The sequence below is a fragment of the Clinocottus analis genome, unplaced genomic scaffold (assembly GCF_023055335.1).
Source record: "Clinocottus analis isolate CAN_PGR_092001 unplaced genomic scaffold, fCliAna1.0.p SCAF_22, whole genome shotgun sequence".
Lineage (NCBI taxonomy): Eukaryota > Metazoa > Chordata > Actinopteri > Perciformes > Cottidae > Clinocottus > Clinocottus analis.
This window is the reverse complement of record NW_027175954.1, coordinates 4,653,951-4,681,150: the sequence shown is the minus strand read 5'-3', so window position 1 is coordinate 4,681,150 and position 27,200 is coordinate 4,653,951. Positions and strand designations below refer to the sequence as shown.

General features: G+C 42.4%; 1 protein-coding gene across 4 annotated transcripts in view; it reads right to left on the bottom strand.

The window, feature by feature from the left end:
• The window catches only part of frem3 (Fras1 related extracellular matrix 3), a 28,623-nt gene extending 3,855 nt beyond the window's left edge, over positions 1-24,768 (bottom strand). For all 4 annotated transcript variants that reach the window (XM_068588638.1, XM_068588636.1, XM_068588635.1 and 1 more), the window contains exons 1-16: positions 19,740-24,768; positions 19,287-19,376; positions 8,777-8,923; positions 7,897-8,127; positions 7,663-7,788; positions 7,019-7,270; positions 3,795-3,944; positions 3,503-3,712; positions 2,778-2,975; positions 2,525-2,689; positions 1,968-2,150; positions 1,732-1,862; positions 1,061-1,219; positions 667-970; positions 459-590; positions 29-360 (exon numbers count right to left, since the gene is read on the bottom strand). In XM_068588638.1, coding sequence (XP_068444739.1) covers positions 29-360; positions 459-590; positions 667-970; positions 1,061-1,219; positions 1,732-1,862; positions 1,968-2,150; positions 2,525-2,689; positions 2,778-2,975; positions 3,503-3,712; positions 3,795-3,944; positions 7,019-7,270; positions 7,663-7,788; positions 7,897-8,127; positions 8,777-8,923; positions 19,287-19,376; positions 19,740-24,768 — 7,839 coding nt within the window. The remainder of the gene's footprint in view (positions 1-28; positions 361-458; positions 591-666; positions 971-1,060; positions 1,220-1,731; positions 1,863-1,967; positions 2,151-2,524; positions 2,690-2,777; positions 2,976-3,502; positions 3,713-3,794; positions 3,945-7,018; positions 7,271-7,662; positions 7,789-7,896; positions 8,128-8,776; positions 8,924-19,286; positions 19,377-19,739) is intronic.
• Positions 24,769-27,200: the final 2,432 nt, after the last annotated feature.

The window sequence follows — 27,200 nt, the reverse complement described above, 5'->3', positions numbered from 1 at the left end:
AGTTTATTTTCCTTTATGCACGTCCTACCTGTCCATCGGTGCCTATGGAGCCTCCACAGTCATTCAGCAGCTCTGACATGTCGTAGTAGCTGGTGAACTCCCAGAGGCAGGCCTCCAGGTTGAGGTTCCTGTAGAAGCGCAGCGAGTTGGCTGAGCGCATGAGCGGGCTGTACTGGTATGGTGAAGTCTCGCCAATGATTTCAGGGTTCTTCGTTGCGTCGGTGATGAAGCCGTAGCCTGTTTGGATCTCATTGAAGTCCAGCAAGTTAGAGCACCGATGGTTGCCCACACGGGTGCCGTCTGGACTCAGAGTGAGCTCAAAGTTGGACAGAGGTCTCGTGGAGATCACTGGTAACATGCCTGTTGATATTCAAACGCTCGTTAATATTCTTGGTCTTTTGTCAAGATTACGAAACATGAAGACATGTCAGCGGTTGAAACAAACGTTCACTGCTCACCATCCATGTGAGGCATGTTGATAGTGAGTTTAATGAGGTTGGGGAAGTCGGGGTCATCGGGGCCAGTGTAGCGAATCTTAGCAGAGAACGGTTCAGCGCCAACAGTGCCTTGGACACGAGGCTGACACATACCTGCGACGATTTAGAAGTCAGTGAAAACAGTAAGATCTTCACTGTTCACTTCCTGTCCAATCAGTGCTTCACTCACCCTCCTCCTTGCTGATCACAGCAATGGGGCTGGACAACTCCAAACCGGCATCCCCGTTGACATTAAAGGCCCTCGCTGCACATTGAACCCTTGAGCCGGTCTGGAAGTAGATCGAATCCAAAGTGACGGACTTGGTGTTGGTGAAGAAAGTGTTCGTGTCCACCTCCCTCATGGGGCTGGTCACTCCATCTGACTCGGTGGGGGCGCTGACCAGCCAGCGATACTGAGTGAGAGTGTCGTTGATGTTCTCCGCGGAGCAGATCGAGCCGGTTTTGTCAAAGTCATGGTACTTTGGGTTACAAGCCTGCAAAGGGATGACATATGGCAAATGAAAAAGGAAAGAAACTTGGAGGTATGCGTGGCTGTCAAAAGCAGCAGAAGCATTTGCACCCACCGTCACACACACAACGGGGTATCCATTGGACGGGTGGGGGTTGTCTTTGGTTTTAGCCGTGTCATCATACATGAGCAGGGACACCACTTGGGGCACGGCCGGGAAGGTAACATCCGCCACGCTGTCCATCTCCTCAATGTACACAATGGCCTTGTTCATCTAGCAAGAAGAGGAAAAGCTGGTTGTCAACGTTAGAATCTGACTTTAAATTGACCATTTATTTGATTGAAATTAAATCTCAACCTTCATTCATGAAGTACAGCATCCGATCACCATTCCTCCAACACATTTCATCTTATCTTGCTCAAATCCAAGTGCGTAACATAGCTGAATTTGTGACGTGAGCAGAGCATGCCTGATGAAGAGTATATGGGTAGAATGTCGCAGATCTGTTTATAGGTTTGCCTACTGTTTGGCTTTGCTGGGACATTCCCCTCAGCATCTCATTCCAGAGGGAAAGGCTTTTTATAAGACTCTGTGGTTCAGACGCGCTGACAGCAATGCCAGCTGCTGCCTGGCTATTTTAACACAGGCTGACATGACGGGGGCGCATGCTCACGTGTGTAGATATGCAGCACTGTATGTGTGCACATGTAGGACTTGTAGGACTGCTGATTTATATTTGTTTGTGTGTGTGTGTGTGTGTGTGTGCTGTGTAACCTTTGTGTCACCTGTATTTCAGCCACCATGTTGTCGTCAGGCTTCATTTGTACAATGAAGGCCTCTCTCATCTCTCGTTGACCGTCATACAGGATCTCAATCTCCACAAAGTGTTCTTTTTCACCCTCCTTGAACTCAACATCTTAGACAGAGGCATGGCAAAGTGATTAAAAGACATAAATGCATATGAAGAGAGGCACAGTGCAAGCTGCTGTGTCCCTTTGCAGCCAATAAACCATGTCCTTACCCTCTGACAGTGGGTTGTAGTCTTCTCCAGAGGTTGCAGAGCCGTCCTTGGTGTGCACTCTCACCACTGACACCTTTGAGGTGTCTCCAACACGCAGGATGGGAATTTTCACGACAGCCATGTTACCTTTGACCTGAGGTTCACGCACGCTGTACTTGATCCCAGAGAAACGGATGATGGGTTCTAGAACGGGAAGAAAATGACCGAATGACCAAAATGATCATCATTTATGAGCCAAAACCGCTGAGTCATATTTCTTTTCTCAAACAAACCAGTAGTAGTTTACCAAATCAGAACACAAGCACAACATTTTAAAAGGCCTGTTTTGGCCACAGAAAAGACAATAGCGTCTTATCAGATGAAGTAAAATACCTGACTTTGTCGGTTTCTATGAGGTTTCAATGTAAATTAATTTTGCATTATTTGCAGCAACATCCATCCCTCATACTTGTAGCAAGCCTGGTACAAAACACTCCACAGTTAGGAGTGAAGTGCTTCACTCAAGGGCATCTCATCAATATTTGTGTTTCAATATTTCTTGATTTTAAAGCACGTACTGTCTTTCCCATCCGTGACTGTGACCAGCGCCTCCTTCTGCTCCCCAATAGAAGCTCCATACGGCGACTTGCTCTTGGGAGTTCCCAGGACGAAGCGGAACTCCTCGTCTTCTTCGTGGACGGAGTCGTCCATCAGGGTGACCACACACGGCTTCTCTGTTTCACCTGGGGAAAAACGGTCAATAAACCCAGGCATGTGTCGCAGCATGTGAGAGGCAGAGAGAGAGATTAGGAGCGAGAGGCGAGGTCTCACCTGGTAGGAATGTGATGATGGAGGCGTCAGTATTGGGTCTTTCACTGTAGTCCATCATGACCTGAGCGGAGCCTTGGCGAGTGTAACAGCGCACCGTGGACCTGACACTGATGTCTCCACTGCGGTACACTATGGCTGTTACCTCCCCATCAGACTCATCCACCTTGTAGCTTCCTTCCTTGAACTGAACTTTCGGCACTGTGAAGACAGTATTCGACTTGTTACAGGAGAGGCTCGCTGTGTGTGAGTGAAGCTAAATGTGCACTGAACGTTGTGTTACAAAATACATTGTTGAAAGAAAAAATATGGGACAGTTATGGATACATTTACAGAAGCAGCTTCATATTTGTACCACAACATTTTAAATACACCTATAAATGACTTGTACGTTGGTATAATTACTTACTAAATCCTTTTATATTACATCAATGCATATTGGCATATACAAATGACCTTATTTCCTCTAACAACTACATTATAGTGTTTCAATCCATTAATTAATTGTTTATGTACTTATGTTGGATATACATGCTAAATAGGGGGATAAAGTAAAGTGTTTTTCTACAGAATTGTACTTAAATGTGATGATATTATAAACAAATTATTGTATTTATTATAATTCAGTGGATTGATTGTGTATCACCTCGCAAAGAGTGAACTATAAAGCTACTGTCGGCCTGGTCATACATACATTATAAGGTTGTGTATGTGTGCTTGACCCTCACCATCAGTGGCTGTATCATTGATGGTTATGGTGGTCCTGCTCGGTTCTCCCAGCACAGCGTTCATGGGCATCCGTAGGACGAGGTCAAAGTTCTCAGGCCCCTCCAGCTCCGGCTGACCCAGATCATCCAGGATGGTCACTCTGAACGTCTGCATTGTCACTCCGGGAGCAAAGTCTAGGTTGCGACTGATGCCAACGTAGTCTAGTCCAGCTGGCGAGATAGAGGAGAAACCATGAACCGACGCTGTGATGCAAAATCGTGACTGAACGCTGTGTCGAACTGCTGAGTTTACCTTCTGCGGAGACAGGCTCGCTTTTCCTGGAGCGGACCGTGACAGTAGCCGTCTTGGACAGGTCGGTCCCTGTCCTCCAGACCTTCACCTCAATGTAGCCGGAACTCTCATCCACGGCATACTCGGGTTCCCCAAAATACAACGAGGGCTCTGTGAGGTATTTTGGACATCGTAGGAAAGTGCAATCGTTAATAATGAAACATGGTGCCGTTTCGAAAATTCCCAATGGTTAAGCAACATCCCAAAGTACAACAGCACATGACATACATTTATCACCATGACATCTTGTTTTAATATTTCATTTTCTTCAGTTCTGCTGTTTGTTGAAACCAGATCTTCTTGTGAGAGAGACACAGCAACATAAGCTTTTAATCAAGCTGGCCGGGTTCAGGGACAAATTGGCATGAATAGCAGAGCAAACTCCCTAATTTCTGACTGAGCACAGGAAGAGAGCTGTCATCCCTCTTATCATGTTCTCCTTCAACCTTCCTCCCCCACTTATCTAAATCCAGACAGCTCCGTCTGAACTCCACGCCAATGAGCCGCGGATACACCTGATGAATAAGGCGTGTGCTTGTGTGTGCACGGCTGAAGGGATGTTCCCAGTTTCTGATGATAGAGCAGCTGATAAGCGGTATGGTGAGGGTTTGGCAGAGATGGAGAGGCAAACGTCCACTTTGCGAAGGCCGAGGGCAAGAATTCAGAACGCAATGCCAACTCATCTCTCTTCACTTGTGTATAAAGGGTGTTTTCATCCCACTCTGTCCGGTCCCTGCACTTAGAGATCAACTGATAGAGGCTCAACCTCAGGATTCTTTTGACAATGAACTAAAGTAAAAGACAACATTTAAGTAAAAAAGCGATTACTAAAAAAAGCTGTTGGCCTCCTTATTTCTCAGTAAATTGTCCACACATGCTCTATTGGTCAGCCATAAGAAATCAACAAGAACATTCTACTTGTGGAAAATCTCTTTTTGTTTTGATAATAATCAGATTAATAAACAATCAAATCAACAAGTTAAAAACTTATTAGTAAAGGGTGTTTGCAATATTTCATCTGGATGAATTAAAGAGCTAAAAGGAAAAAGTGAAAAATTTCTTTCCCACAACTTAAGTTGAATTCATAAACAATAAAATGTATCCGTGGCGCCGTCAAGCTCAAGTTATATCATTTGACAAGCCTTTTGGGCCTTCTGCTTTTTTTTAGGGACATCTAACAAACAAAAGACACATAAAATCCAACTAACTTGGCAGTGTGGTATTCAATCACACATAAACCACATAGAGCAATGAATGAATTTGGGATATGGTCATGTGTCCAATCAAATACAGATACATTTCCTTTGGTCTTTTCAAATATTCTGGAAGAATGTGGTTTGATGACCATAGGCTGAAACCTATCAGTTTTCACAAGGTAAGTTGCTCTCAGTTATTGGTGCGTGACCGAAATTGTCCGATCCTATTGAGAATTTCATGGAAGCTGCAACAGACAACTGATGCTGAAGGAAGGATTTCTGGCAGACTTTAAATGCCTCTCTGTCTCTGAGACAGCTATTTAGTACCAGGGAGGATGAGAAGGGGGTTATATGGAGGGAATGAGTGCCAACATGGCAACCTTAAATATCAGTGGGAGGAAGAGCCAGACAGTAACAATGGAGACTCGATGTTGGCGAGAATCCAAACCACAGGTTTACTCAGACAGGCAGATGGTTTTACACACACACACACACACACACGCACACACACACACACACACACACACACACACAAACACCCGTACTCTAAACAAGATTTATGATGGGGTGTTAATTTTGGACCCACCAAGAAGTAGAACCACAATAAAGGTTTACACTGAGGAGTCTTCTCTTCTCTGGGAATGCACACTGATTATTTCTACATAAAGTTCAATTGCACTTCTGTTCCAAATTGGTGAGGAGGGATACTTTCTCTGTGGGCACATCTGTCACTAAAACAAGCGAGTCCAAGAATGGGCTCTGGTGAAAGGTTGGAGATAAGGAGGAGAAATGTGAGCAAGACAAATTGACTCTGGTTAGTACTGGTCGCAAAAGAAAGACAAGACGGGGCTCAAGGGTTTTAAGGATTTGAGGACAGCAATTTGTCTAATTCGTTAAGACAATTCCTTTGACAGATCAAATGAAACCCATGATGCATTTGTGGTTTTTAGCTTTAAAAACAGCATTCCTTCTGCTGAATTCCATCAAACAGGGAGTAAAAACATGCCAGTCATTTGGACTCCCTGCACAATAGTCCCTCTCTCTCCACCACCTGCCTTTGGGTCCCTGCAGACAAAGGGATGCCCTCTGTTTCTCCTGAGCTCCCCTGAATGTCAATGAGGACTGGGGGTCGCTCGAGGGGCACAGTGAGGTCTAAAGCCCTTTTATCTGTCAGACAGGCTACAGTGTATATAGCATAACATCCACCGAGGCCGCCATTCTCCCTCTCAACACCTGTCTATTGTTATCTTGTTTCGAACACACGGAGACAGACACGGGCAGACAGAATATGGCGGATAAATGAGGCAGAGTGTGTAAACAAAGCAGTTAGACCGAGACACAGGAAGGGTAATGGACCTGAATATACTTTAAAGCCATCGAGGCGAGTACAGTATCCAGGGCTTGGTTATTGTGACGCCTGTGCACTTTTGGTGGATTAATAGTGTCCAGATACCGAAATGGCAAAATAGAGCATCAAAGGGGCAATGAGCAACAGGATCACCCACAGCTGCCACCACGATGCCATTCTACTGTAAACGCGGCACGTGATGCCATTCTCCCTCGACCTTTAGCGAAGCTCCATGCTCCATGCTTTTTGTCAGGCAGCTTTTGTGATATTTCTCCGTGAGGGTTTTTGTCAATTTGTGTGCATCCCTTTCAAGTATCAATCTTTTTTTTTCTCTTTACCAGAAAACAAATATCTTCCTGCTATGTTTGGATTGTAAGCTACAAATTAGAATCAAACCAGATCAGGACAGCAAGACTAATGTTCAAAGTCCCAGAGATCAGAAAGTAAAAATATGATTTAATCAAATATCAATGCTCTTGTCTTGCATATTTGTGCTGTTCTCTGATTTAAAATCAACTCGTGGCTGACTTTCATGGTCTGGTTGGCGCCTTTAACGCCTGCAAAATCAACAAATGTTCAGGCACGATGCACTTCTTTGACTTGTAAACCAACAGAACAAGCCCATCAGACTCTTTCCTCACCATCATCGCTGTCGGCCAAGATGGTGATCTTGGCGGTCGGGAAGTTGGCGCCCAACTGGCCGCCCATGGGCATGCTGAGGCTGACGTTGAAGCTCTCTTCCTCCTCGTACAGGGAATCATCGATGATGATGATGCGACAGAGTTTCTCTCGCTCGTCCTTGTCAAACCGCAGTACACTGTTGTGGTCCTCTGCTCGGGTGATGTAGTCAGAGTAGGACAGCACGGTGCTGGGTATGGTGCCAGTGGCCGTGGCTGAGGGATTATGGGGAAATTAAACTAAATCAAAATGTTGGTTGCTGGCAGCATGAAGTCATAGGATTCAAATAAGAAAAGGTAACACAATATGTACATACAGGATCTTACTGTATTAAAATAGCTATGAATAGAAAGTGAAAATAAGTACACATGCAATGGAGTACAACAACACAACTGTTTAAGTATGTTACAATAATCAGACAAAAAAATGGACATATAAGAAAAAGGAAGTTACTGCGCTCCAACATTTACTGTATTACCTACATTTCAATTACCATTCACTGAAAGTCTCATTATTTACATGTAATCTTTTTTTCGCAAGACATTAATTAAAAGTAAACGTGAAATTAACGTAAAAAACAAACAAACAAGCAGCAGGTTGGTCTCACCTTGCTGAGTGAAACAAACAACCATGAGTTCCTGGCTGGCATCTCCTGAGCGCCGCACCGGCACCAACAGCTCTCCAACATCCTCCTCAATCTTGAACTCTGCTTGAGGAATGTAGACAGTCGATTCTATTTCGGAAGAGAAACACAAACGAGTATGAGAATTGATTTCATTCAGTGATTAAACTATTTAAATCTTTTCATATTTGAAGGCAGCATTGATAATTAGATTCCTACCATCTCCAGGATCCACAATCTCGACCGTCGCGGTGTCTGGAAACTCCAGCACAGCCATGACTGGCTCTGACAGCTGTATCTGGAAAGCCTCTGAGGTCTCAAACTCCTGATCTGTGAAGATCTTCACCTTCCAGGTTGCCGTAGTCTGACCGGGGTTGAACTGGACCTGCTTCTGTGCTTTGCCACGGAAGTCTTTGTCCTTCTCAGCTGTTCCATCCTTTGTGTCAATGCCTGAGGGAGAGGGATGTACATGTTTTGATCTTTAAATTAAATTTGATCAATTTGTTAATTGGATTCTGTCTGATGTCTAAACCACAGAAGTCAATGTACATGTATAATTTTACAACAAATGTTTGTTATAAAATCTGCTGCCGTTGTGTTATTTATGATTGTGTGTTTGTTCCTTTAAAATCCTATTTTCCTCTTCAAAGACAGCAGCAACACAAGAACATATGTTGTCATAAATCTGTTGCATGCAAGTGTGATGCAGGCAAACAAAGCAGCATGTTGACATTTCCTTGCGACAGTTACGAGGAAAGGTTACACTGTTTGTGCTTTCCATCAGGCCTCTTTAACACAAGAGAGGAAATGAAGCACCAGGCAAACAAGAGCACAATAGATTTACACCTTTATGGACAAAACGTTGTTGTTAGTGTTGAAGTGTGATAAACTGAGTACATTCTGCAGCTTAACACGAATCTGCAGATATTTTAATTGCTCATGTTTTAGAGTAAGACACATTACGTAAGAGGTCTTACAGGCACAATACTTCTTTAAAACAAAGTCATTCTTTGTTAAATTGGAAACGCTATGCTGATTCTTAACAGGAAACAAAAGAAAAAAGTAAGAAACATTAACCATAAAGACTGTCAACACTTACTGACAAAGGAGGTTTCGCCCAGGTATCCTCTGCGTTTGAGTGTCACCTCCAGGAATTTTGCGTCCTCATCCACTAAATAGTGTTCTCTTTCCAGAGAGATCCAGGCCCAGTTAAGCCTGAATGGCTGAGGCTTTAGTTTGTTTCCACCTGAAGACAGAAAAAAAGCGTATTGCACTAATACTTCATTTGAAAGACCTTCACAGTACAATGAAGAAACAATGTATTTTGTTCACATTGAAAACCGCTGAGGCATATAAACTGCAATCTGCTCTGGGCTCAGGAATAAAAGGAATCAAGGGGGTATTTTAATTTTGGGAAAGGAAACATGATAACTTAATCCCAGGGCTTCCCCTAAACCTCACTTCACTTGGCCTCAAGAAGAGTTGCCTTACTTCTCATTTCCTCTGATTCTCATCCACCTCTACCTAATGCTGTTTGGTATTCTTGATCCTAAATGGGGCACGTATATATATATATATATATATATATATATATATATATATATATATATATATATATATATATATATATATATATATATATATATATATATATATACACACATATATACATGTGTTGATCTGTGAATAAGGGCTGCTGTAATACTGTAATTTCCCCACAGAGGGACTAATAAAAGACTATCTAATCAAATATAATATAATATAATATAATATATGGTCATTTTATGGAAAGATTCTGTCACAGTTAAATTTCTTTAATGAGCTGGCCTCTTGTAAATCTGCGTCACCCCATAATGTCCACCCTCCGCTGCTTTCCCTAAATGGGAGTATTGAGGTTTCTTTTTGCTGCAAAGACATACTTCTAGTTTTGCCAAATTAACTCAACTTGGACCAACACTTTTTGATCTTCATTTCTTATCTCTTCCTCATGTGAAATGAGCTCTGCTCATAAAAGACAAATCTGAAAACACTCTAAGCACAGAGTCACCTGCCGCTGATCCACAAATTTAGACCCAATCCTGTTCTTAATCCATACTATCTCATGACTCATGTAATCCCTCAAACTGTCAACTCAGTTTTGTCTGCTATATAATCTGAAAGTTTTTTTAGCAGCAGTGAAAGGCCCTAATGGCTTATCCTTCAGCAAGAAGAGCCTGGTGACCTGTGACTTTTGATGTGAAATGGGTCAAGCCTGGTGGGTTCTTTGGATCAGGGAGGTTAGGGCGGGCTGTCTCTCTTTAGTCTTGCACGGCTGGTCACACTGGTACTGCTGACCTAACCCTGTTTATGACGCTTAAAAGAGTTAGCAAACTTCGTTGGGTCAGATGAAACATTCAGTAGTTTGGTGGAAGAGCTTTACATTTAACAAAACAAATGTGATTTATGATACACGTCTCAGAAATGATCAAACAAACGGTGACCAAAACATCGTTCCAGCCTGACTAAAAAAGTAAACAGAGAACAATGGCAAGGAGCTCCTGCCTGTCCATACAATAAACCAGCAGTGAGCTCAGATTTGCCTCAGTGACAAAGAAAGAGGCTGCCATTTTTATGCTATGTGGCTGGGGACAATGAAAAAACAGCAGGTTGAGAGTGGGGTATTCACAATGGTAAGGGGGGCCACTTCCTCCCACCCACATGTCAACCCAGATGTCTAACCAGGCCGAGTCACAACTGGGGCAAACCACACTCACAGAAGCATGTTCAGATGATCCTGATCGCAACCAGTGGAATATTTGAGACAATGACAGTACTCCACCGCATGTCTATTCACAAAAATAGATGAAAGACGACTGTAAGATTAATTAAATAACTTTAGGGTTTGGGTAGTGCCCGACCAGGTGTACATTATGAGGAATTAATTAACAACGTCCGCCTCAGACGGTTAAGTGAAGTGAATTAAGATTTGACAGCCCACAACTTCGTTTCCCTTGTTACTTTAAACACCAGTTGGTTTGCTAATACCTGGAACAATCACAACCATAGAGTTTGTGATAGAAACGTCCACTACTCCAGTAAATAGCATGGACCTTTGATACAACTTTGCAGTGAGAGATATGTATTGTTCACTTAGCTAACGTTAGCTCATAGGACCTTCTGATTCAGCTATGAGCCAGAAAGCTAACATTAAGATTTCACAGTTAACAACACTGCGCTTGGTTAGGTAAATGTAAAGTAAAGTATGTTAGACCCCAAGACTAGCTGAGATTAGCTCCCACACAGGCAGTCACACGACTGCACAAGCTCCAATGGTGAAGCCCATGCCTGGGTAAAGGCAGGCAGCATGGCTCAGCAGAGTCCAGGAGGCGCAGCTAACATCCACCGGGCTTCGTGCTCAAGTTTCCAACAGTCACGGCTAAAAATACAGGAAACATGTATCGTGTCTGTTTTTTTGTTTGCCCCAGATTCTTGAGATGTTTCGAAAGTACATGCGTAAAATAACAAATAAAACATACATTATGACTTTGGAGTCTTCAGTGCAGAAACAACTATACACATTAACTGTATTCTATGGTAAATATATGGCCGGTCCAATTTATGTTCAATCTGCACTGCTTCACATGTCCTGAACCTGTTAAACCAAGAGGAAATCAAATCCTCATCTCGATTCAAAAACTTCTTGTGTTTTGGAATTGATCTGCAGTTCCAAAACGAAAAAGAGTAAAGTCTTTGACAAACTTCAATTATCAGATTGTTTCTGTGCCGGGGAAAGTTTGTCCTGGCAGCCGACTCCATGTGGAGCTGATATGAGGAGAAGCTTAGTCAGTGGCTATCAACGGGGATTATCAAATGAACACGGCAGAGACAAAACGCTGCCTCTGTTTTGGCGTTAAGAAATCAGGCAGCTTTGGGTTTCTGCATCGCTACAAAGAGTAAAACAATGAAGTTTTTATGAATGAAAAAAGAACGCTGTATTTATAATTGTATTTCATGGACTATATTGTGCTGAATAACAGACAAAAAACAGAGCACACAAAACAGTGGATTTTAAGAGATTCAGAATACTGTAGTATACTTGATTTTCATTGTTATATTGATGTACATGTTTTGTCCTCAAACTATTTTTTGTAATTACTCCAAAATATTGTCCAGAATAATTTGAACACTGATCAGATTGACTCATGACCGCAACAAGTGCTACCTGATATGTGCATGCAAACTGGAGGCACTGGTGTAACGTGACATGAGAATAAGGAAAGATGACATGTTATTAGCAGAGGATCTCTTACTGAAAATGTTCCTGAGCTTTCTGACATATCTACAATCTCAAAATAATGTTTACTGTTTTCATTAATACACAAATAATCTTCGGAACTGAAAAAATGCCCACACCACATTTCAGCCAATAAGACTGAGGAGACAAGTGAATTTCTAACATTTACCATGTCCCTTGAACTCAGTGGGTTCATCACACTGTGTGGTCAACGTGCTGTGCTGTTTCTTTGCTGTACAAGTGGTACATGTAGTCAGCATTGTTCAAGACACTAGTTTCATATAATTAGATCTCGCTCAGCCTTCCCAATGAATGTAACGTATTATTTGCTGTTACCTCAGACAAAGGCACATGGGAACATAAACTCAGATGGCGTCAAAACTATGTTGAACAGTTTTCTGGCTGAAGCAAAGACCTCGCTCTGTCTCCCTGTCTTTGTCCGTCTATCCGTCGCACTCTTCCTTCCCGCCAGACTCCAAGATTATGTGGAGCAGAGTGACAGCTGTACTCCACGAACCTCCTCCCCCCCCCCCTCCACCTTCCCCGTCCTCCCTGTGTCGGCTTTGTTCGCTGAGCGGACGGACAACGGAGAGGGACAGCAGGCCGCAGTCTGGGTGGGCCAGATCTACCACCATGGCATGCCTCCCTGCCTGCCTCCACATTGTTCACACCAGTGTTAGAGAGGGGAAGCTGCTTTTCTCTGACTTCTTTTGTACATGCTGTCAAACACTGAGGCTGGAGCTGGCATGAGTCTCAAGAAAATCAAGAAATAAGCAAGAAGTCAGACTTCCCAGCAGGGTTTTCCGACATGGTAACAGCTAGAGCACCCAGACAGAGATGAACATGGCTTCAATGTGCTCAAAATAGCTCAGGTAAAAAGCCTGTGAAAAAATAGTGTGCAACATAAAAGTCAATCAGGTTTTGGACATGACAGATGGCCTAATTTATGACATTTTTTATGACACATACTATATTAGACATTCAAAATCCAATACAGAGAGTAGCTGCCTGGCTCAGCTCATATTTCCATTAGCTTTTTAAACTGACAATCAACATAATTTCAGCTCGGATGTAAAGTTTTATAGGCCGCACGTGTTTCCAAATGTCCCTGTTGGCAGCTATTTCATAAATGAGTTTCAGTGTGATTGATGATAATCACTGACAAGGGCAGGGAATGAATATTATAGAAGTATAATAATGTTTTCCTGTTTTAGGATCTGAGTAAGAGCAACTGGACATTCGCCCAACCTTCATTAAAAGCTGCTTGACTCATTTCGGTGCAGTGAGTCACTTCGTGGCCTGCTACAATGTGGCACATGTAGGTATTTTTGCGTCAGAAAACACAAAACTGTACAATTGGGAAATATTTTGGATGTAGCACGGCGGAATGACTCAGAGGAAGAGTGTTATTCATAACATTTCAAGTATCCAATATTCTGCCTCAGCAAAAAATAAAAACACCAAGTCATACACAGGATAGCCTGAGATTTTTAACATCGCATTCTTCATCTGCTCATATTTACACAGCGGTGTGGCCTGTACCATACATGCAGCGAGAGAGTTGGTCAGGCTGGAGATATCTCCAGACAGGAAGGTCAGTATGAGGCTTTAGCGTTCACCAGCATGATGCAAGGAGGAGCAACCATCTAAGAATATCCTCATCAGGTGACAAGCATCGCCATTATTACATTTCCTCATTCATCATCCTGTTGATATAAATACTGGGGAGGTTCCAGTCAGCTATGCCGGGTATTTAAATGTCACTGTCTATTAGATCATGGATATGGATTCAGATGAATGTTTCTTTTATTTTGATTCTTTAACATTTTAAGAAGTGTAGAAGAATACATTTGTCATATAATGAAAGCTATAGCTTTCTCTCCGCTTTTCAATGAATACATGTTAGGAATGCGTCATGATTATATGTATTAATAACTCTTATCATTCCTTCCTCTACAGCAGCGTGCTGTAAATCGACACATCACAGTCGCTCGATTGCTGTTTCACTTCATGACAGTAAATTTATCTTCACAGGATGTTACAAATCATAATCTGACAGGGCCTGAGAGCCACACCTTTCACCCTTGCTTGCCATATACTTGACATGGTAACACAGATGCTTGCAACACTTTGGAGAAATCTAATCACGGAACAGATGTGGTACAGGGAATATACAGCTTTTTTCAAACTATGAAGTGCAGAATGATGAACAAGGTTGCAAGGAAAGCAGCTAAATGTTAACATGCTCCTATTGACAATAATAGCATCCTGATGTTCGCGGGTGTTATGTTGATCATGTTCCCCATCTTGGTTAAGCGTATTCGCAGGCTTACATCCAAGTAGCTACAACTGATGTGGATGGAAATGTCTTTAGTTCTGGTAGTATTGAGTCATAAACCCGAGTAATCAAAGTTAATATATGAACAGATAAGGCTACAGGGTAAATTACCAAAGATATTAGAATGAATTATTTCATAACAATCCATCTGATAGTTATTGAAGGCATTTCAGTCAAAACCGCAACCTCATGGTGGAGTAAAACGAAGGGTCACGGTATCACCAAAATCCTCTGATCTTTATGGACGTCTGTACAACATCGAATCTAAAAGTGGTGAACCGGCAGACAATCTGACGATAATGCTTTCCCGAGAGCCTCGCTGCTAGCATGGCTAAAAAGAAACAGACAAGGAAAGCCGTGCGAGTCAACGACAGCTTGGCTAGGGACAGCGACGACATTGCCATATGAGAGCAGATAAGAATAACCGCATTAGCCATAGATCATACCTCCCCACCCTTCCAACCCTCTAAGCACCATAAATTAAGGCTGAAGAAAAGGGACAAAGATGGGAAAGAAAAGCAGCGAACAAGGCGATACCATGGCTCATTGAAAGGGATATGGGAGAAAACCTGAGAGAAAAGAAAGGGAAAAGAAATAGAGAAGAGGTCAAGAAGATGAACATGATATAGAAAAAGAGTAGTAATACCATGAAGGGGTCTTAGAGTAGGAGGGGGGGGGGGTCGACTGTGGCACCATTAGCCAGTAAATCTTATGGTGACTGTTGACACGGGTGACATGTAAGATCTCAAAACACAGTTAGGAAGTAAGGGTGTAACACGCTGAGTCAGCATGCCGCCCTGCTGTATAACAGAGCACAAGCACAAATTCACCAGACAAACATTCACATTTTGTAGCTCGTTTTCGTTCGTTTCTCCTGTCTCGGTATTGTTGCACCCTCGAGGGAAGTGGCCCTCCAGATCAGGCACCTCTGTCGTGGAAGTCTGCAGGTTATCAGGCTATCTGAGATTGGGTTGGATTTCTGCGGAGCTGAGAGTGGGCTGACGGAGGGCTTTGAAAGGGGATCCCTCTCGAGCCTTCCCTCTCACGTACACACCTGTCTGCCCGGGATACCACTTCAACTTCCAGCCCTTGCTCTGTCTGTGGCCCTGGAGTCTGGAGTCTCCAAGGAAGTGCATTCCTCTCCCGGCCCTGAATGATCACATAACACTCAACCCCGTCGGGTCTATGATTTCTCTCCAGGGCTGGAATACTATATTGTTGTTATTGGAAAAAGCCGATAGGCCGAGTCAATTTATCTAAATGCAGAGGCTCTCTCTTTCTTCTCTTCTGTCAATCTGTAGAGTTGAACGAGTACTGCTATGAATTTGTGGCAATCTTGCACCCATAAGATTGGTAAGCAGAGGCAGTATTTCTGAAGACTGATACACTACAAAGTCTAAAGATCTAACAAGTATTATCCAAGGCCATAGACTCATAAATTAACAGAAACCTACAGACGTCTCTACACGTCTGACAGTAATTAAGAGTTTCTTCTCTTAGCCAGTGGCTCACTGGGCCCATTGGTGATAGACAAGGGTAAATGTGAGCTGTGTATCCACTTGTAAAAACAAGTATTTATTGCTCCAGTGTCTCACACTTTCAATGGCTTTAGGGGGTTTCTGACCTGCTCACTTGAAGGTTATTACTTTGCTAATATAAATTCCCAGCAGATAAAAAGAATGACCCAAGTTGAACTACAGTTTGCGTAGTTCAACTTGGGTCACTGCCACAGGACAAGACAGTTAAATTTGTTTTCAGAATTATTTTGAGAGAATCCATCTGCTCATCATGTGAATAATTTAGCAAAATGATGCAGCTTTTTTTTTTTGGTCATTGTTGAAAATCACATCTCCAGTCGAAGGAAAGCAAGATATGCTTTACAGGCTGAAGCAAAAATAAAATAGGCGTCTGTGAATGGATAGTTTATTCATTCTATATAGTCTCATAGAGTATATTCCATTGCACAATGGAAGGGATATGTTTGACTTAATTCACTAATTTAGTCGTACACAACGCGCAAACATTTGAGCACACATTGCATTCCGCATTTTAGCTTCCTCCAGTTCACACATTGTTTCTCTGCTTTTGTCACGTGAATGATTTATGCACCTCCGACACATTTCTGTGTCCTTGATTTATCCTGACTCGATTGGAGCTAAACTGACTTTCTCCTCAAAAGTTTGGAATTTGACTGCTGACCAGCAGGTCTCTTGAAGCGACACTGAATGTCCACTCCTGACCCCTCACTAAGGCACACTTTAGTTGTGCATGGTCGCACCCACACACAGTATTGCTGCTTCAGACACTGCACTTTTTAACCTCTCAGATTAAGATCTCGATGTATCTGCATATACATACACACAGTTGCAGAAACAGACACGTGACATGAAACATTTGAGCCTTATAAGGTATGTAAAACTGCTACACTACACCATGAGGATGTGGTAATGATCTGGACTGTGTTTATTTGTGTGTATTCTTGACTTGTGAAGAAGCATCAGGGCAAGGCATGTCGTGGCAGGTATGTTTTAAAGACTGCTAAGACCCTTAAGCAGATGCCCATATCAGTGCATCTCAGGGGAATTTCCTAACGCAATGTCACACTCAAACTGTTAAATAGAACTTACTGAGCTGGATAGTTTAAAAAAAGTTAAACGTCAAAGAAACAAAATCAAAAAGCAATTCAGGGTAAAACGTGGCTGTGTATGGGCGAGGTTTACATCACATACGATCATTTTGGGCAATCTCTGTTTGGATCCAGAACTAGTTTACTCTACTGTGTCTTTTTTGTCAAACTAATCGTTGAGTGTTTCCAAAAATATCTTGAACAATGGAGAAATCGCCAAGCAATTTGTATTTTTTTTGTATTAATTCCAAACTTTTGAATTGTAATAAATATGTAATCATTTGTTATGGTGTTTGAGCAAACAATTCTGTTCAACTTTGAAAGATAAGGGATTCATTTCCATTCAAATGTTAAGATTAGGAAAGGGTGTGCTGACAGAGACTAGTTTTAGGGTATAATCTTTGGTGCAAATCTCTAATGACCGGGAGGTTTGCTTCCCACACAAACAGCACACCTACTTAGATTTATGAGCAGATAGACTGACCATCAGCGTGCTCTCCACCTGCATGTCCCTACATGTCGAGGGTAACGCCACCTCCCCCAGGGTTCCCGACTCAACACTTCACATTAGTGATCCACCGGTTAGCTTAATAAATCGCTTGTATCTGTTATTTGATCTTTTTCCGGGTATGCCTGTATAATGGTTTGTGTCGAACCATGTACATGTGGTGTTTAGTGTGCAGCTGAGCACTTCATAGCCAGTTTATCTATTGTGAGGAATTATATTTGTGTAAGCTATTAATTGCATGGATGTTTTGGCATATGCTGTCTATTGCCTTTACATGTGAACATGCAGAAACAAGGTTTTGTTTAATGTCACATCCTGCACCGATGCACCTGGTTCACCTGAGTTGTCTGGAAGCTTAAACATTGTATGAAAGCAAACAGAAAAAGAACGGTTGAGCTAATTGAAGACTTTGTGTTTCCTTCCTGTGGTTAAACCTCCACTTAAAGACAGAAAAGCAAACCAGCTTTGGTTCAGGCAGATTAATAGCTCACAAATGTGAGCACAGAGAAACATTAATAACAATACTGGTGAACAGTATAGAACAAAGAATAATAATGCCTGTGTTAGCTATTTAAATCAATGTCAGAGCTACTGACCCGCAATAAATTATCACTTACTTGACTTAAAGTCTGAGGGAAAATGTTAATTACTGGGAACCAGTTGAGGTTAATAAGAGGCTTCACGTTGCTGACAAAGAGACAGCAATTTGACAAAAAGAAACATCCTCCCAGTCCGGCTTTCTCAATGACCCTGATGGTGATGGTGGTATTGTCAACAACACAGCCCTCAATCCTAAATAATTAGAGACTAAACTTTCCCTGCTGCATTGATTACATTTCAAATTCTTGTTTTATATTTTTTAACCGATAGTTATTGCAAAAGCCAGCTGTTGCATTTGCTAAATTTATAATGCTGGTCATGTAAATCTACTTAAAAGTTAGAGGTGACAGGCTAAAGAGCATATGCATTATATTGCCATGTCTGTTCCATTAATATCTGGTTCATTTAAGAGAATTCTGTAGGTTTAACAGGATAAGAACATGTTCACAGATGCGTTTAATGAGAAGACAACGAGACTGTCATGTTATACCTGTAGACATTGATAATATTCTAAAATGAGGCTCATATAACTGGGGGCTGGAAGGAAATATAATATTTGGGTAATAAAAGAGTTAATGAAAACCAAAGTATATGAGTGGAGCGCTCGAGTAAGATGAGCAATGGAATTTGAAATGTAAAGTTCATATTGAATGTGGTTGGCTAGTAAAGCAAAAAATAGAGACGAGAAAACATAATCTCCTCATTTGAATTCTATTAAATGAATTGAATGGATTATACAGAAAATCCCAGGTCTTCTACAATCGTCAACACACACAAAATATTGTTGCTTTTAATCTATCAGTAAACTACAAAGCTTGTGATGCATACCTTTCCATATTTCACAGTGTCTCGTCAAGAACAGAATGAAAGGGGGAGATTTGACAACTAAGAAAAGTCCCTTGAGGCAAAAGATCCCATTGTTCTTTAACAATAAAGTTTAGTGCATGAGGTAGTCCCACCTCTTTCACGTTTATCAACCCACGGTGTTTGGCTGAAGTCCCCTTTGACCTTTGTCCTTTAAACTTGCAACCCATTTCCAGTGAGGCTTACAGAGATGGCGGCACTATACTCGGTGTCAGTCACGGTCAACTGCCTTAAGTCTTTGTGATGCAAACAGTTCAGAGATTGACAGAGAGCCGGAAGTATCAATTTTAAGAAGCTATTAAAAGAAAGATAAAGTCTGAGGACAGGCAACGAGTTTCTCAGTAATGGGCCCCAATTTGGTGTCAGTGCATACAAGTATAAAATATGAAAGAATTCCTACCGTTGTCTTCAACAGTGAAGTAGAAGATGTCACTTGTGGCATTGCTCCCATCCAACAGCACGTAACAGATCTTCATGTCATCAATATCAGCTGTTGGTATGACAAATATAGTGTTAGCTAAAAATGTTAGGAAAGATATCTGTGACGACGAAGACACTTTTACAAGGTTTTAGTTACAACTCAGGCTGCAATTAAGGTGGTATGCACCACATGAGACACAGAAGCTTTTGTTTTAATCCAAGTTTTAAATATTTCATTAGTTAGAAATATATATTGCAGAAATTCAATCTACAGTTATTATTATGATTATTAGTATTACTATTATCTGAGTCTTAGTTAGGGCTACTCCAGATTCAGGTCATAATTGACCTATTTAATATTACACATGGTCATTTAATCCATGGCATGTTACATTATTAAACTTTGAGAGGAAATAGTGTTACATTGTCTTACCTTGTGAGAACGTCTTGATGCTGTCGTTGCCCAGGGCAGTGTTCATGATGAAGCCATGCAGAGGAGTCTTAGACACAATGTATTTCAGGACCTTCTGGGAACTGTCCCGATCTTCTGATCGAAGGGCCTTGCTGGTGATCACGAAGCCCAGGTGGCTTGTTTGGAGGACCTTCAGTGAGGCAGCAGCTTTGTTAACCACAATCTGGGGCACACCGTTGTCCACAGTGTTGATGTGAATGGTCATCATCTGAGGCTTACGTGTCTCATATATCGTGTCCGGAAAGACGTAAAAATCATTATGAGTGCCATCTGTGACAGTGAAGGAGAAGCTGTCTTCGTTGGTCTCAGTGCCATCGTGCTTATAGCTGATCATGTTCTCGTTTAGGTCATGCTTGGAAAAGGCTGCGATTGGTTTGGTATTGTTAAAAAGCAGCTGCCCGTGCACTGGCACCTGGGTGACTATGAATAGCAGTAGGTTGTCTGGGGTGTCCCGATCCTCAGCTGTCAACTCAAATGGTGTGATGAGCTTGTTTTCTCCCTCCTCCACAAACAGTTTGCTTATTGTCAAGACAGGTTTCTTATTATCTACATCAGTGATGGACACTCTGAAGGTACGGAAGACAGGATTGTAACCATCTGTCACCTCAAACTCAAAGCTGTCCATTTTCATTTCATCATCAGAGGTGTGGATGTAGTAAATCTTGTTGCCAGCAAGCTGCAGTTGGGTGAAGGTGGAAATGGGAACACCTGGGTAGTCAGTGCTCTCTAAGTGGCCTCTACTAGGTGCTCTTGTGATACTGAAGCTGAGGAATTCGTCAGGACTGTTAATGTCAGTAGTGCTGAGGAGGTCAGTGGTAAGAGTTACTCTCCCTCCTTCTTTTAGAGTCACACCTTTGTTGATAACATCTGGAAAGACCATGTCAATGCTTCCAATGTTGATGTAAAAGTAACGATCAATAAGGGGATTGATGCCATCTGTGACATCAAACTTCAACAGGTCACGGATTCCCTCCTGGCCTGTGTGTACATACTGGATGAGTTGTTTGTCAATTTCGTCCTGTGTGAAGTTCATCCCAAAGGTGATATTACCTAAAACATTACCAAACTTGCTGATACGCTGAAGGTAGCCTTGGCCTGGGCCGTAACGCACAACATATGTTAGCTCTTTGTCTTCAGAGTCAAGATCTGTGGCTTTCAAAACCCGGTTGCTGATGACTTTTGTCTCTCCAATCTCAACATCAAGGCCATCATTTATAGTCATCCTTGGTGTCTCATCATCAACAGGAATAACCATGATAAGAACTGTTTTCTCCACTGTGTGTTTCCCATCTGAGAGTCTGATCTCAAAGCTGTCCTCTTTGGTCTCTGAGTCATCGTGTTCATAGACAATATTGGATGCTTCTTTGATCTGTTCCAAGTTGAATTTTTCCACAGGGATGGTGCCAGTGCTAAGCTGCTGAACTATCGTACCGTGTTTAGGGTTTTTGATGATCTCGAAGTTCAGCTCATCTCCAGGGATGTCAGCATCAGCCGCGTTTAGAATCGGAGTGTCAATGATCAAACTCATGCCCTCCATTACCAAAAACTCACGGATAAAAATCTCTGGCTTCTCGTCATTGGCTGGAATGATGACAATAGGGAAGAAATGGCGTTCAGAGAAGTTAATACCATCTGAGCAACGGAAGGTGAAACGATCTTCCACGGGTTCAACTCCTTTATGGATGCTTTGGACATAGAAGATATGGCCGAGAGCAATGTCTTTAATGCTAAAGGCAGTAATGGCTGTCCCAGCCCTGGATTTTTCAGAGCCTGCAGCTGGGGAGATGTTCTCCACATAACCAGATGTTGGTTGGACGATGATGGTGCAAAGGATATCATCATTGTCAGTGTCCATATCCTCAGTTTGGATGTGGTCCAGGGTAATGACATTCTTCTCCCCTTCCAGTCCAACAAACTGCTCTCCAACACTGACAATAGGTGGAATGCTGTCAACAGGAAGGATGGTGACGTGAACTGTCACTCCTTGGATCTTGTTGCCGCCAATTACCCACTGCTCTGACATATCAGACAGAGTAAGGTTGAAGGAGTCGTATTCTTTGACTGGTCCGATTTCACCAGATGTGTGTGCATACACCACTGCCCCATTGATGATGTCTTCCTGGGTGAATCTCTCAGCGGGAGCACCATTAACTAGGATTTCACCCAGCTTGGGAGGCTTCTCAACAATAAAAGTGAGGATGAGATCATCTGTGTCTTCATCATGGCCCTGAATGACATTACTTGTAATCTCTGTGGCACCGTTCTCGAGTACATCGATAGCTGCCCCGAGCAGACCAGAAGGGAGCATAATCGTGGGGGTTTCGTCATCAACTGGCTCAATGGTGACCTTAATGATGATGGGTACCTCATGAAAACCGTCACTGACATCAAGCTTTATGACGTCAATGAGGAATTCCTCTCCACCATGGATGTAAGTTAGGTGACCATTTGCAATGTCTTCAAGTACAAATGTTTCTCCGTTCGCCATGTCGATCCCCAGATACTGCAGCAGCCCGTACCGAGGAATCTGGGTCACAGTGAATATGATATTTTCATCATCTGTATCTGTGTCTGTGGCATGCAGCTCTTTTCTAGTGATGATATATGTACTTCTTTCCATAACAGTGAACCCTGTGTTGGTTATAAGTGGGGGTTTGTTGTCCACTGGCTGTAGGAAAATGGTGAATAGTCCATCTAATGTGTTACCAGCAGTGTCTTCCACAATGAAGGTGAACTGAGCCACTTTTGGAGTGATGCCCAGCTCCTGGTCTGGAGGCTTGTATGCTACTTTGTGGTGATTAACCTGGGCCTGTGTGAACTCTGTAATTACTGTGTCTGGGCTGTCAGTCAGCACAATTTCACCCAAGGGGGCTGGATTGTTCTCATCTGTGTCAGTTGGGGGCTTAATGATGGTGTACTTCAGGTCCCGGTCATCTGAATCTAAATCAGTATAAAACAAGAAGTTTTTCTTGAAGTGTGTTAGCTCATATTCCTGAACTGTCATGTGAAGGGTGGTGCCCGGAAAAAGCTCTGGGGCAAGGTCATCAACAGGATGGATTTTGTTGGTAAACACGTGTTCGCCAGATTGATTAGGAGGGTCATTGTCATCTTGGACCCGGAACACAAACTGATCAATCACAGTGGTAATGCTATGGGGTCCAATGTGACGGTAGAACAGTTTCCCATCCAGAATATCCTGCTGAAACCATTCAGTTACCACCTGCTCAAACATCTCATCTGTCTCGCTGAACTTCCAGAGAGACGGGTCAGAGGGAGGCTCCACTTGCCTCAGGAGGAGCTCCCCTACAGTTGAGTAGGGCTCTTCCAAGATAAACTTAATGGTGGAGTCTTCTGAATCAATATCTGTGGCACTCAGGATGAATGGAGAAATCTGCATGACTTCATTCTTAAATAGCACCAGACCGGTGTTAGCATTGATAATAGGCGGCTCATCATCAGTGGGAGCAATAGTGATAGGAAACAAAAACTCCACATTATTACTGCCATCAGTCATTCTAAAAATAATGTTGTCGCTATAGGTATCGCTGCCATCATGCTGGTACACCACTATGCCCGCGTCTAGATCGGCAGGTGTAAAGAATTTCCTGCGACCTCCGAGCACGGTTAGATCTCCATGCTTTAAGCCGTCAACAACAGTTATTCTCACATCTTCCAGGTTGTCCTCATCACTAATCTCTAAATTCTGGGAGCTGGAGAGAGCTCTGGACTGCCCTTCAAACAATAACTGCCCTGTATTTTTGGTTGCCACAGGAGCCAAGGTATTCATAGGCTTCACCACAATCATAAAAGCAAATGTATCAGACACAGCACCATCAGTGTCTACAATTTCAAACTCTAGCTGGAAAATCCGCTCTACTTCTGAGTCCTCTGAAGGTGGCTTATATGCTATTTTAAGATCTTTGATGTCTCTCTGATAGAAAGAGGTGATCGGAAGGTTCTGATCATCTGTGCTGATGATGTAGCCCTGCTGAGGGCTCAGCGGTGTAGTAATGTTAAAGATTAAGTCATCCAGGTCAGATTCAACATCTTCAGCAGCCAGCATGTCATTTGTAATAGCTGTCATCACAAACTGATCAACTTCCATCATCATCATGGCTACAAAGCTGGGTTTAGGAGCGGTATTCTCTGCACCCTCTCTGATTCTAACCATAATTTGGAAATGCTCTTGCATTATGGTGTTGCCTTCATTATCCTGTAGCTCTACCATCATTGGAATATAGTCTCTGTTTGGTGAGTTGGTTTTAGCTGTGTGCTTGTAGCGAATGCCTTGTTTCACAAACTCATCACAGTCAACCATTTGGCCATTTGAGGGGTTATTCAAAAGAGTGCCATACCTGGGAAGACCGCCAGCGCCGACCAGAGTGGCAATCTTACACTGTGTGACATCGTCCTCAAATGAAAACTCCAGACCCTTTTTGTCAATAGGGTTGCTGTCACCACTGAGCTTTTCAACATTTAGGGGCACGTTCCTGGTGAGGATCTCAAGCTGCTGGAAAACCACTTCCACTTCCAGCATGAAAGGAATGATAACTGTGTCCGTCTGGGAGTCATAACGAAGTTGCAGCTTCACACGATCCTTGCTAGGGCTCCGAGATCCAAAATGAGTGTATTTCACTTCATCTTGTCCGAATGAACAGGGGAACCTTTTCGGGGTCAACATCCCAGGTTTATGGGCCAGTGGGTCATTGTCCAAAACTGTGACGTGGCAGCGATCACCAGGCTGCACTTCTGTTACCAGGTCATTCACAGGGTCAAGAAACACAGACCTCCCTAAAGGCACCCTGATCCCATTGTTAGCGATAATGATGTTGTCTTCATTAGGTCCAGATCTGTGGTGATAAAAGTGAGCTGGGTCAAACGGCTCTGCGTCTACTGAGGCGAAACAGAAGCTGAGAGAAAATGTCACAAGCAGGCATCTCAGAACTGCCCACTTTTGACAAAGTGGGGAACTTTGCAGACAACCAGCCATATCCACTGCTAGTTGCCTTGCAATGTATTTTACAAGTCAACAGTAGCAGGCTGTCCCAAGATTGAAAAAAAGCATTAAAAAAAAACTCTCCGTGTTGGTTTGGGCCTTGGAGTGTGTCCTCTGTGTCTCTCTCTGTTTCTGTGTGGCCACACAGAGACACAAGTGTGTTGAATGCTGCAAGGCTGTGCAGGTAATAATGAAACTGTAGACACTGACAGGCGCAGGCTCCTCCTTCTGTCAGCGCAGGGAGGGAGTCTCCTGCCCCCATGGCTAATTTAAGAAAGACCATTGGACAAGAATCTGAAAGTGCTCCCTCTAACCAACACCCACCCTTCTCCCATTCTCCCCCAGAAAAAGGTGGGGGATAAAATCCAGTGCAAAAACTAACCCAATTCAGTGGAGTTTGTGTGATCAAATGAATTGTCACTTTCTGCATATTACATTTGGATTGGAACAAATTGGAAAATTCATATAAATGTATTATAGATTTAGGCAATAGCTATGCTTTTGTGCTATTTTCCTCTTCTCCTCCTACTTAATTTTTAAATAAATCAAAATAATATTTCAACTTATAGTTAATCAAGTTCCTTGAATATTTTTCAAGGTTACTTTCGGAAATTATTGTTTACATTGGAATTTAATTGTAAAGCCAACTTTTTTAGGAATGTGAATGTTTGAATGAAGTGACCAATCAGTAATTACCATAACATCAAAGTCTCTATTGCACCTTTAAATCTGGCATCCGAGCACAACTTCTGTGTCCAGGGTAATCCTTCTGCAGCGCACAACTTTACATCTCTCAATTTGTAATTTAACTTTTGGGATTATTTATTTTTTTCCTGTTTTTTTTTCTATATTGTAAAGAAGTTTGAACATAAATAATGCAATATTATTGGGTATTTGAAACAACAAAAAACAACAATAAACAAAAATAAATAAGCGTTTTGTATTACCCCCATCAGCATAATTTGTCAATTCACATGACCTGTGTGAAATGATCCTCCAAAGGTTTTTTGCGTTCTTCTCACGAGTGACTCTGAGGTCAAGTCGGTGGGACGGCTCGGCACCGGAGTGGCTATTAGTTCACAGAGGGACAATAACCTGACATCAGCTGGCAGGACAGGTGTATGGACACAATTTGGTCTCACACACACAAACACAACTCAAAATACTTGAGGTATACGAGTTCTCTATCGACAAGTCCACATTGGTCCCTGGCAGGAAGGCCATCATTTAATATAAGAGCTAAACCCTGCAGTGACCAATCTCAGATATCCTGGAAATTACATTCAATAGGACTTTACTGCCGCAATACTGACACAGCACAGTATGGAGAAATCCAGCAGTCATACTGGATGAAGTGAGAATATGAGAATGTGTACTCAGTACGGTGCACAAGGTCATGTTAAGATAAAAATACCTAGTAGCCTTTTATGGATCATCTTTCGAGTTGGGCCTGAAACTTGATGAAGCGATCCGTATACATTGCTTGAACATTTATTTCAACCACTTTTTTTTTAACTTTTAAAACGTGTATTGTCACTTATGCCAGTGGTGATATATTTCTGCATAGCAGGATAAATCCTATATCATTAAAGTTTTTTAATGAATGAATACGTTTAGCACAGATGCTTCTGATCAATTAATATCTAAACACAAGAATGCAAGATTGAAAATCTGTTGTGGGAAAATATGTGGAAGGACACCTTTAATGCAAGTCCAATTTGAGTCATTATTTTGTGAAAGTTCCTCTGTTTATTGGACATGATAATGCTTTGAGGACAACCCTGTGAACACTCAGCAACCTTCCCTGAAGCGTGGGCCAAATAGCAGAGATGCCATATGCATCCAGGCATTCTGTATCACACTTTTCATTGCATCCCCTAAATAAATCTTGCCCTCCTCACTTGACCCACCAAGAATAAAAACAGGGACACACACACCGCAGTGTGTAACTATAGAAACAAACACATCAAGCTTTTTATACTCTGTTACTCCGGGGTTTCACTCACATTCTTTCAATATTAAAGAGGCGTATTGCAAAATAGCAACCTGTGGACTAAAAAAGTCAGATATGGATAGAATGTATGATACATTAATCTACCGCTCCAGCTGTAGACGATTCTTGATATGGAAAAGAAAACTAAATGCATCTGCTGTCGAGCTGCTGCATGGCTTTCATGAAGTCATTTGTTTGACTTTGTCCAATTTAGATATCAAAGAGACGACATGCCTTTAATGAGTGTCAAAGGTAAACAGAGAGTGAACTTGGGTCGAAGCCAAGCCCCGTTGCCCATGGATCAACTCTTCATTTAGGGGGCAGCCAATGATGACAGCAGGCAGTAACAACCTCATGATAGATGGAAAACAAAGCCCAAGTGGATCACACTCCTGTAATTTACAACCCAGTTGCATGGGTTTTCGTCAAATAG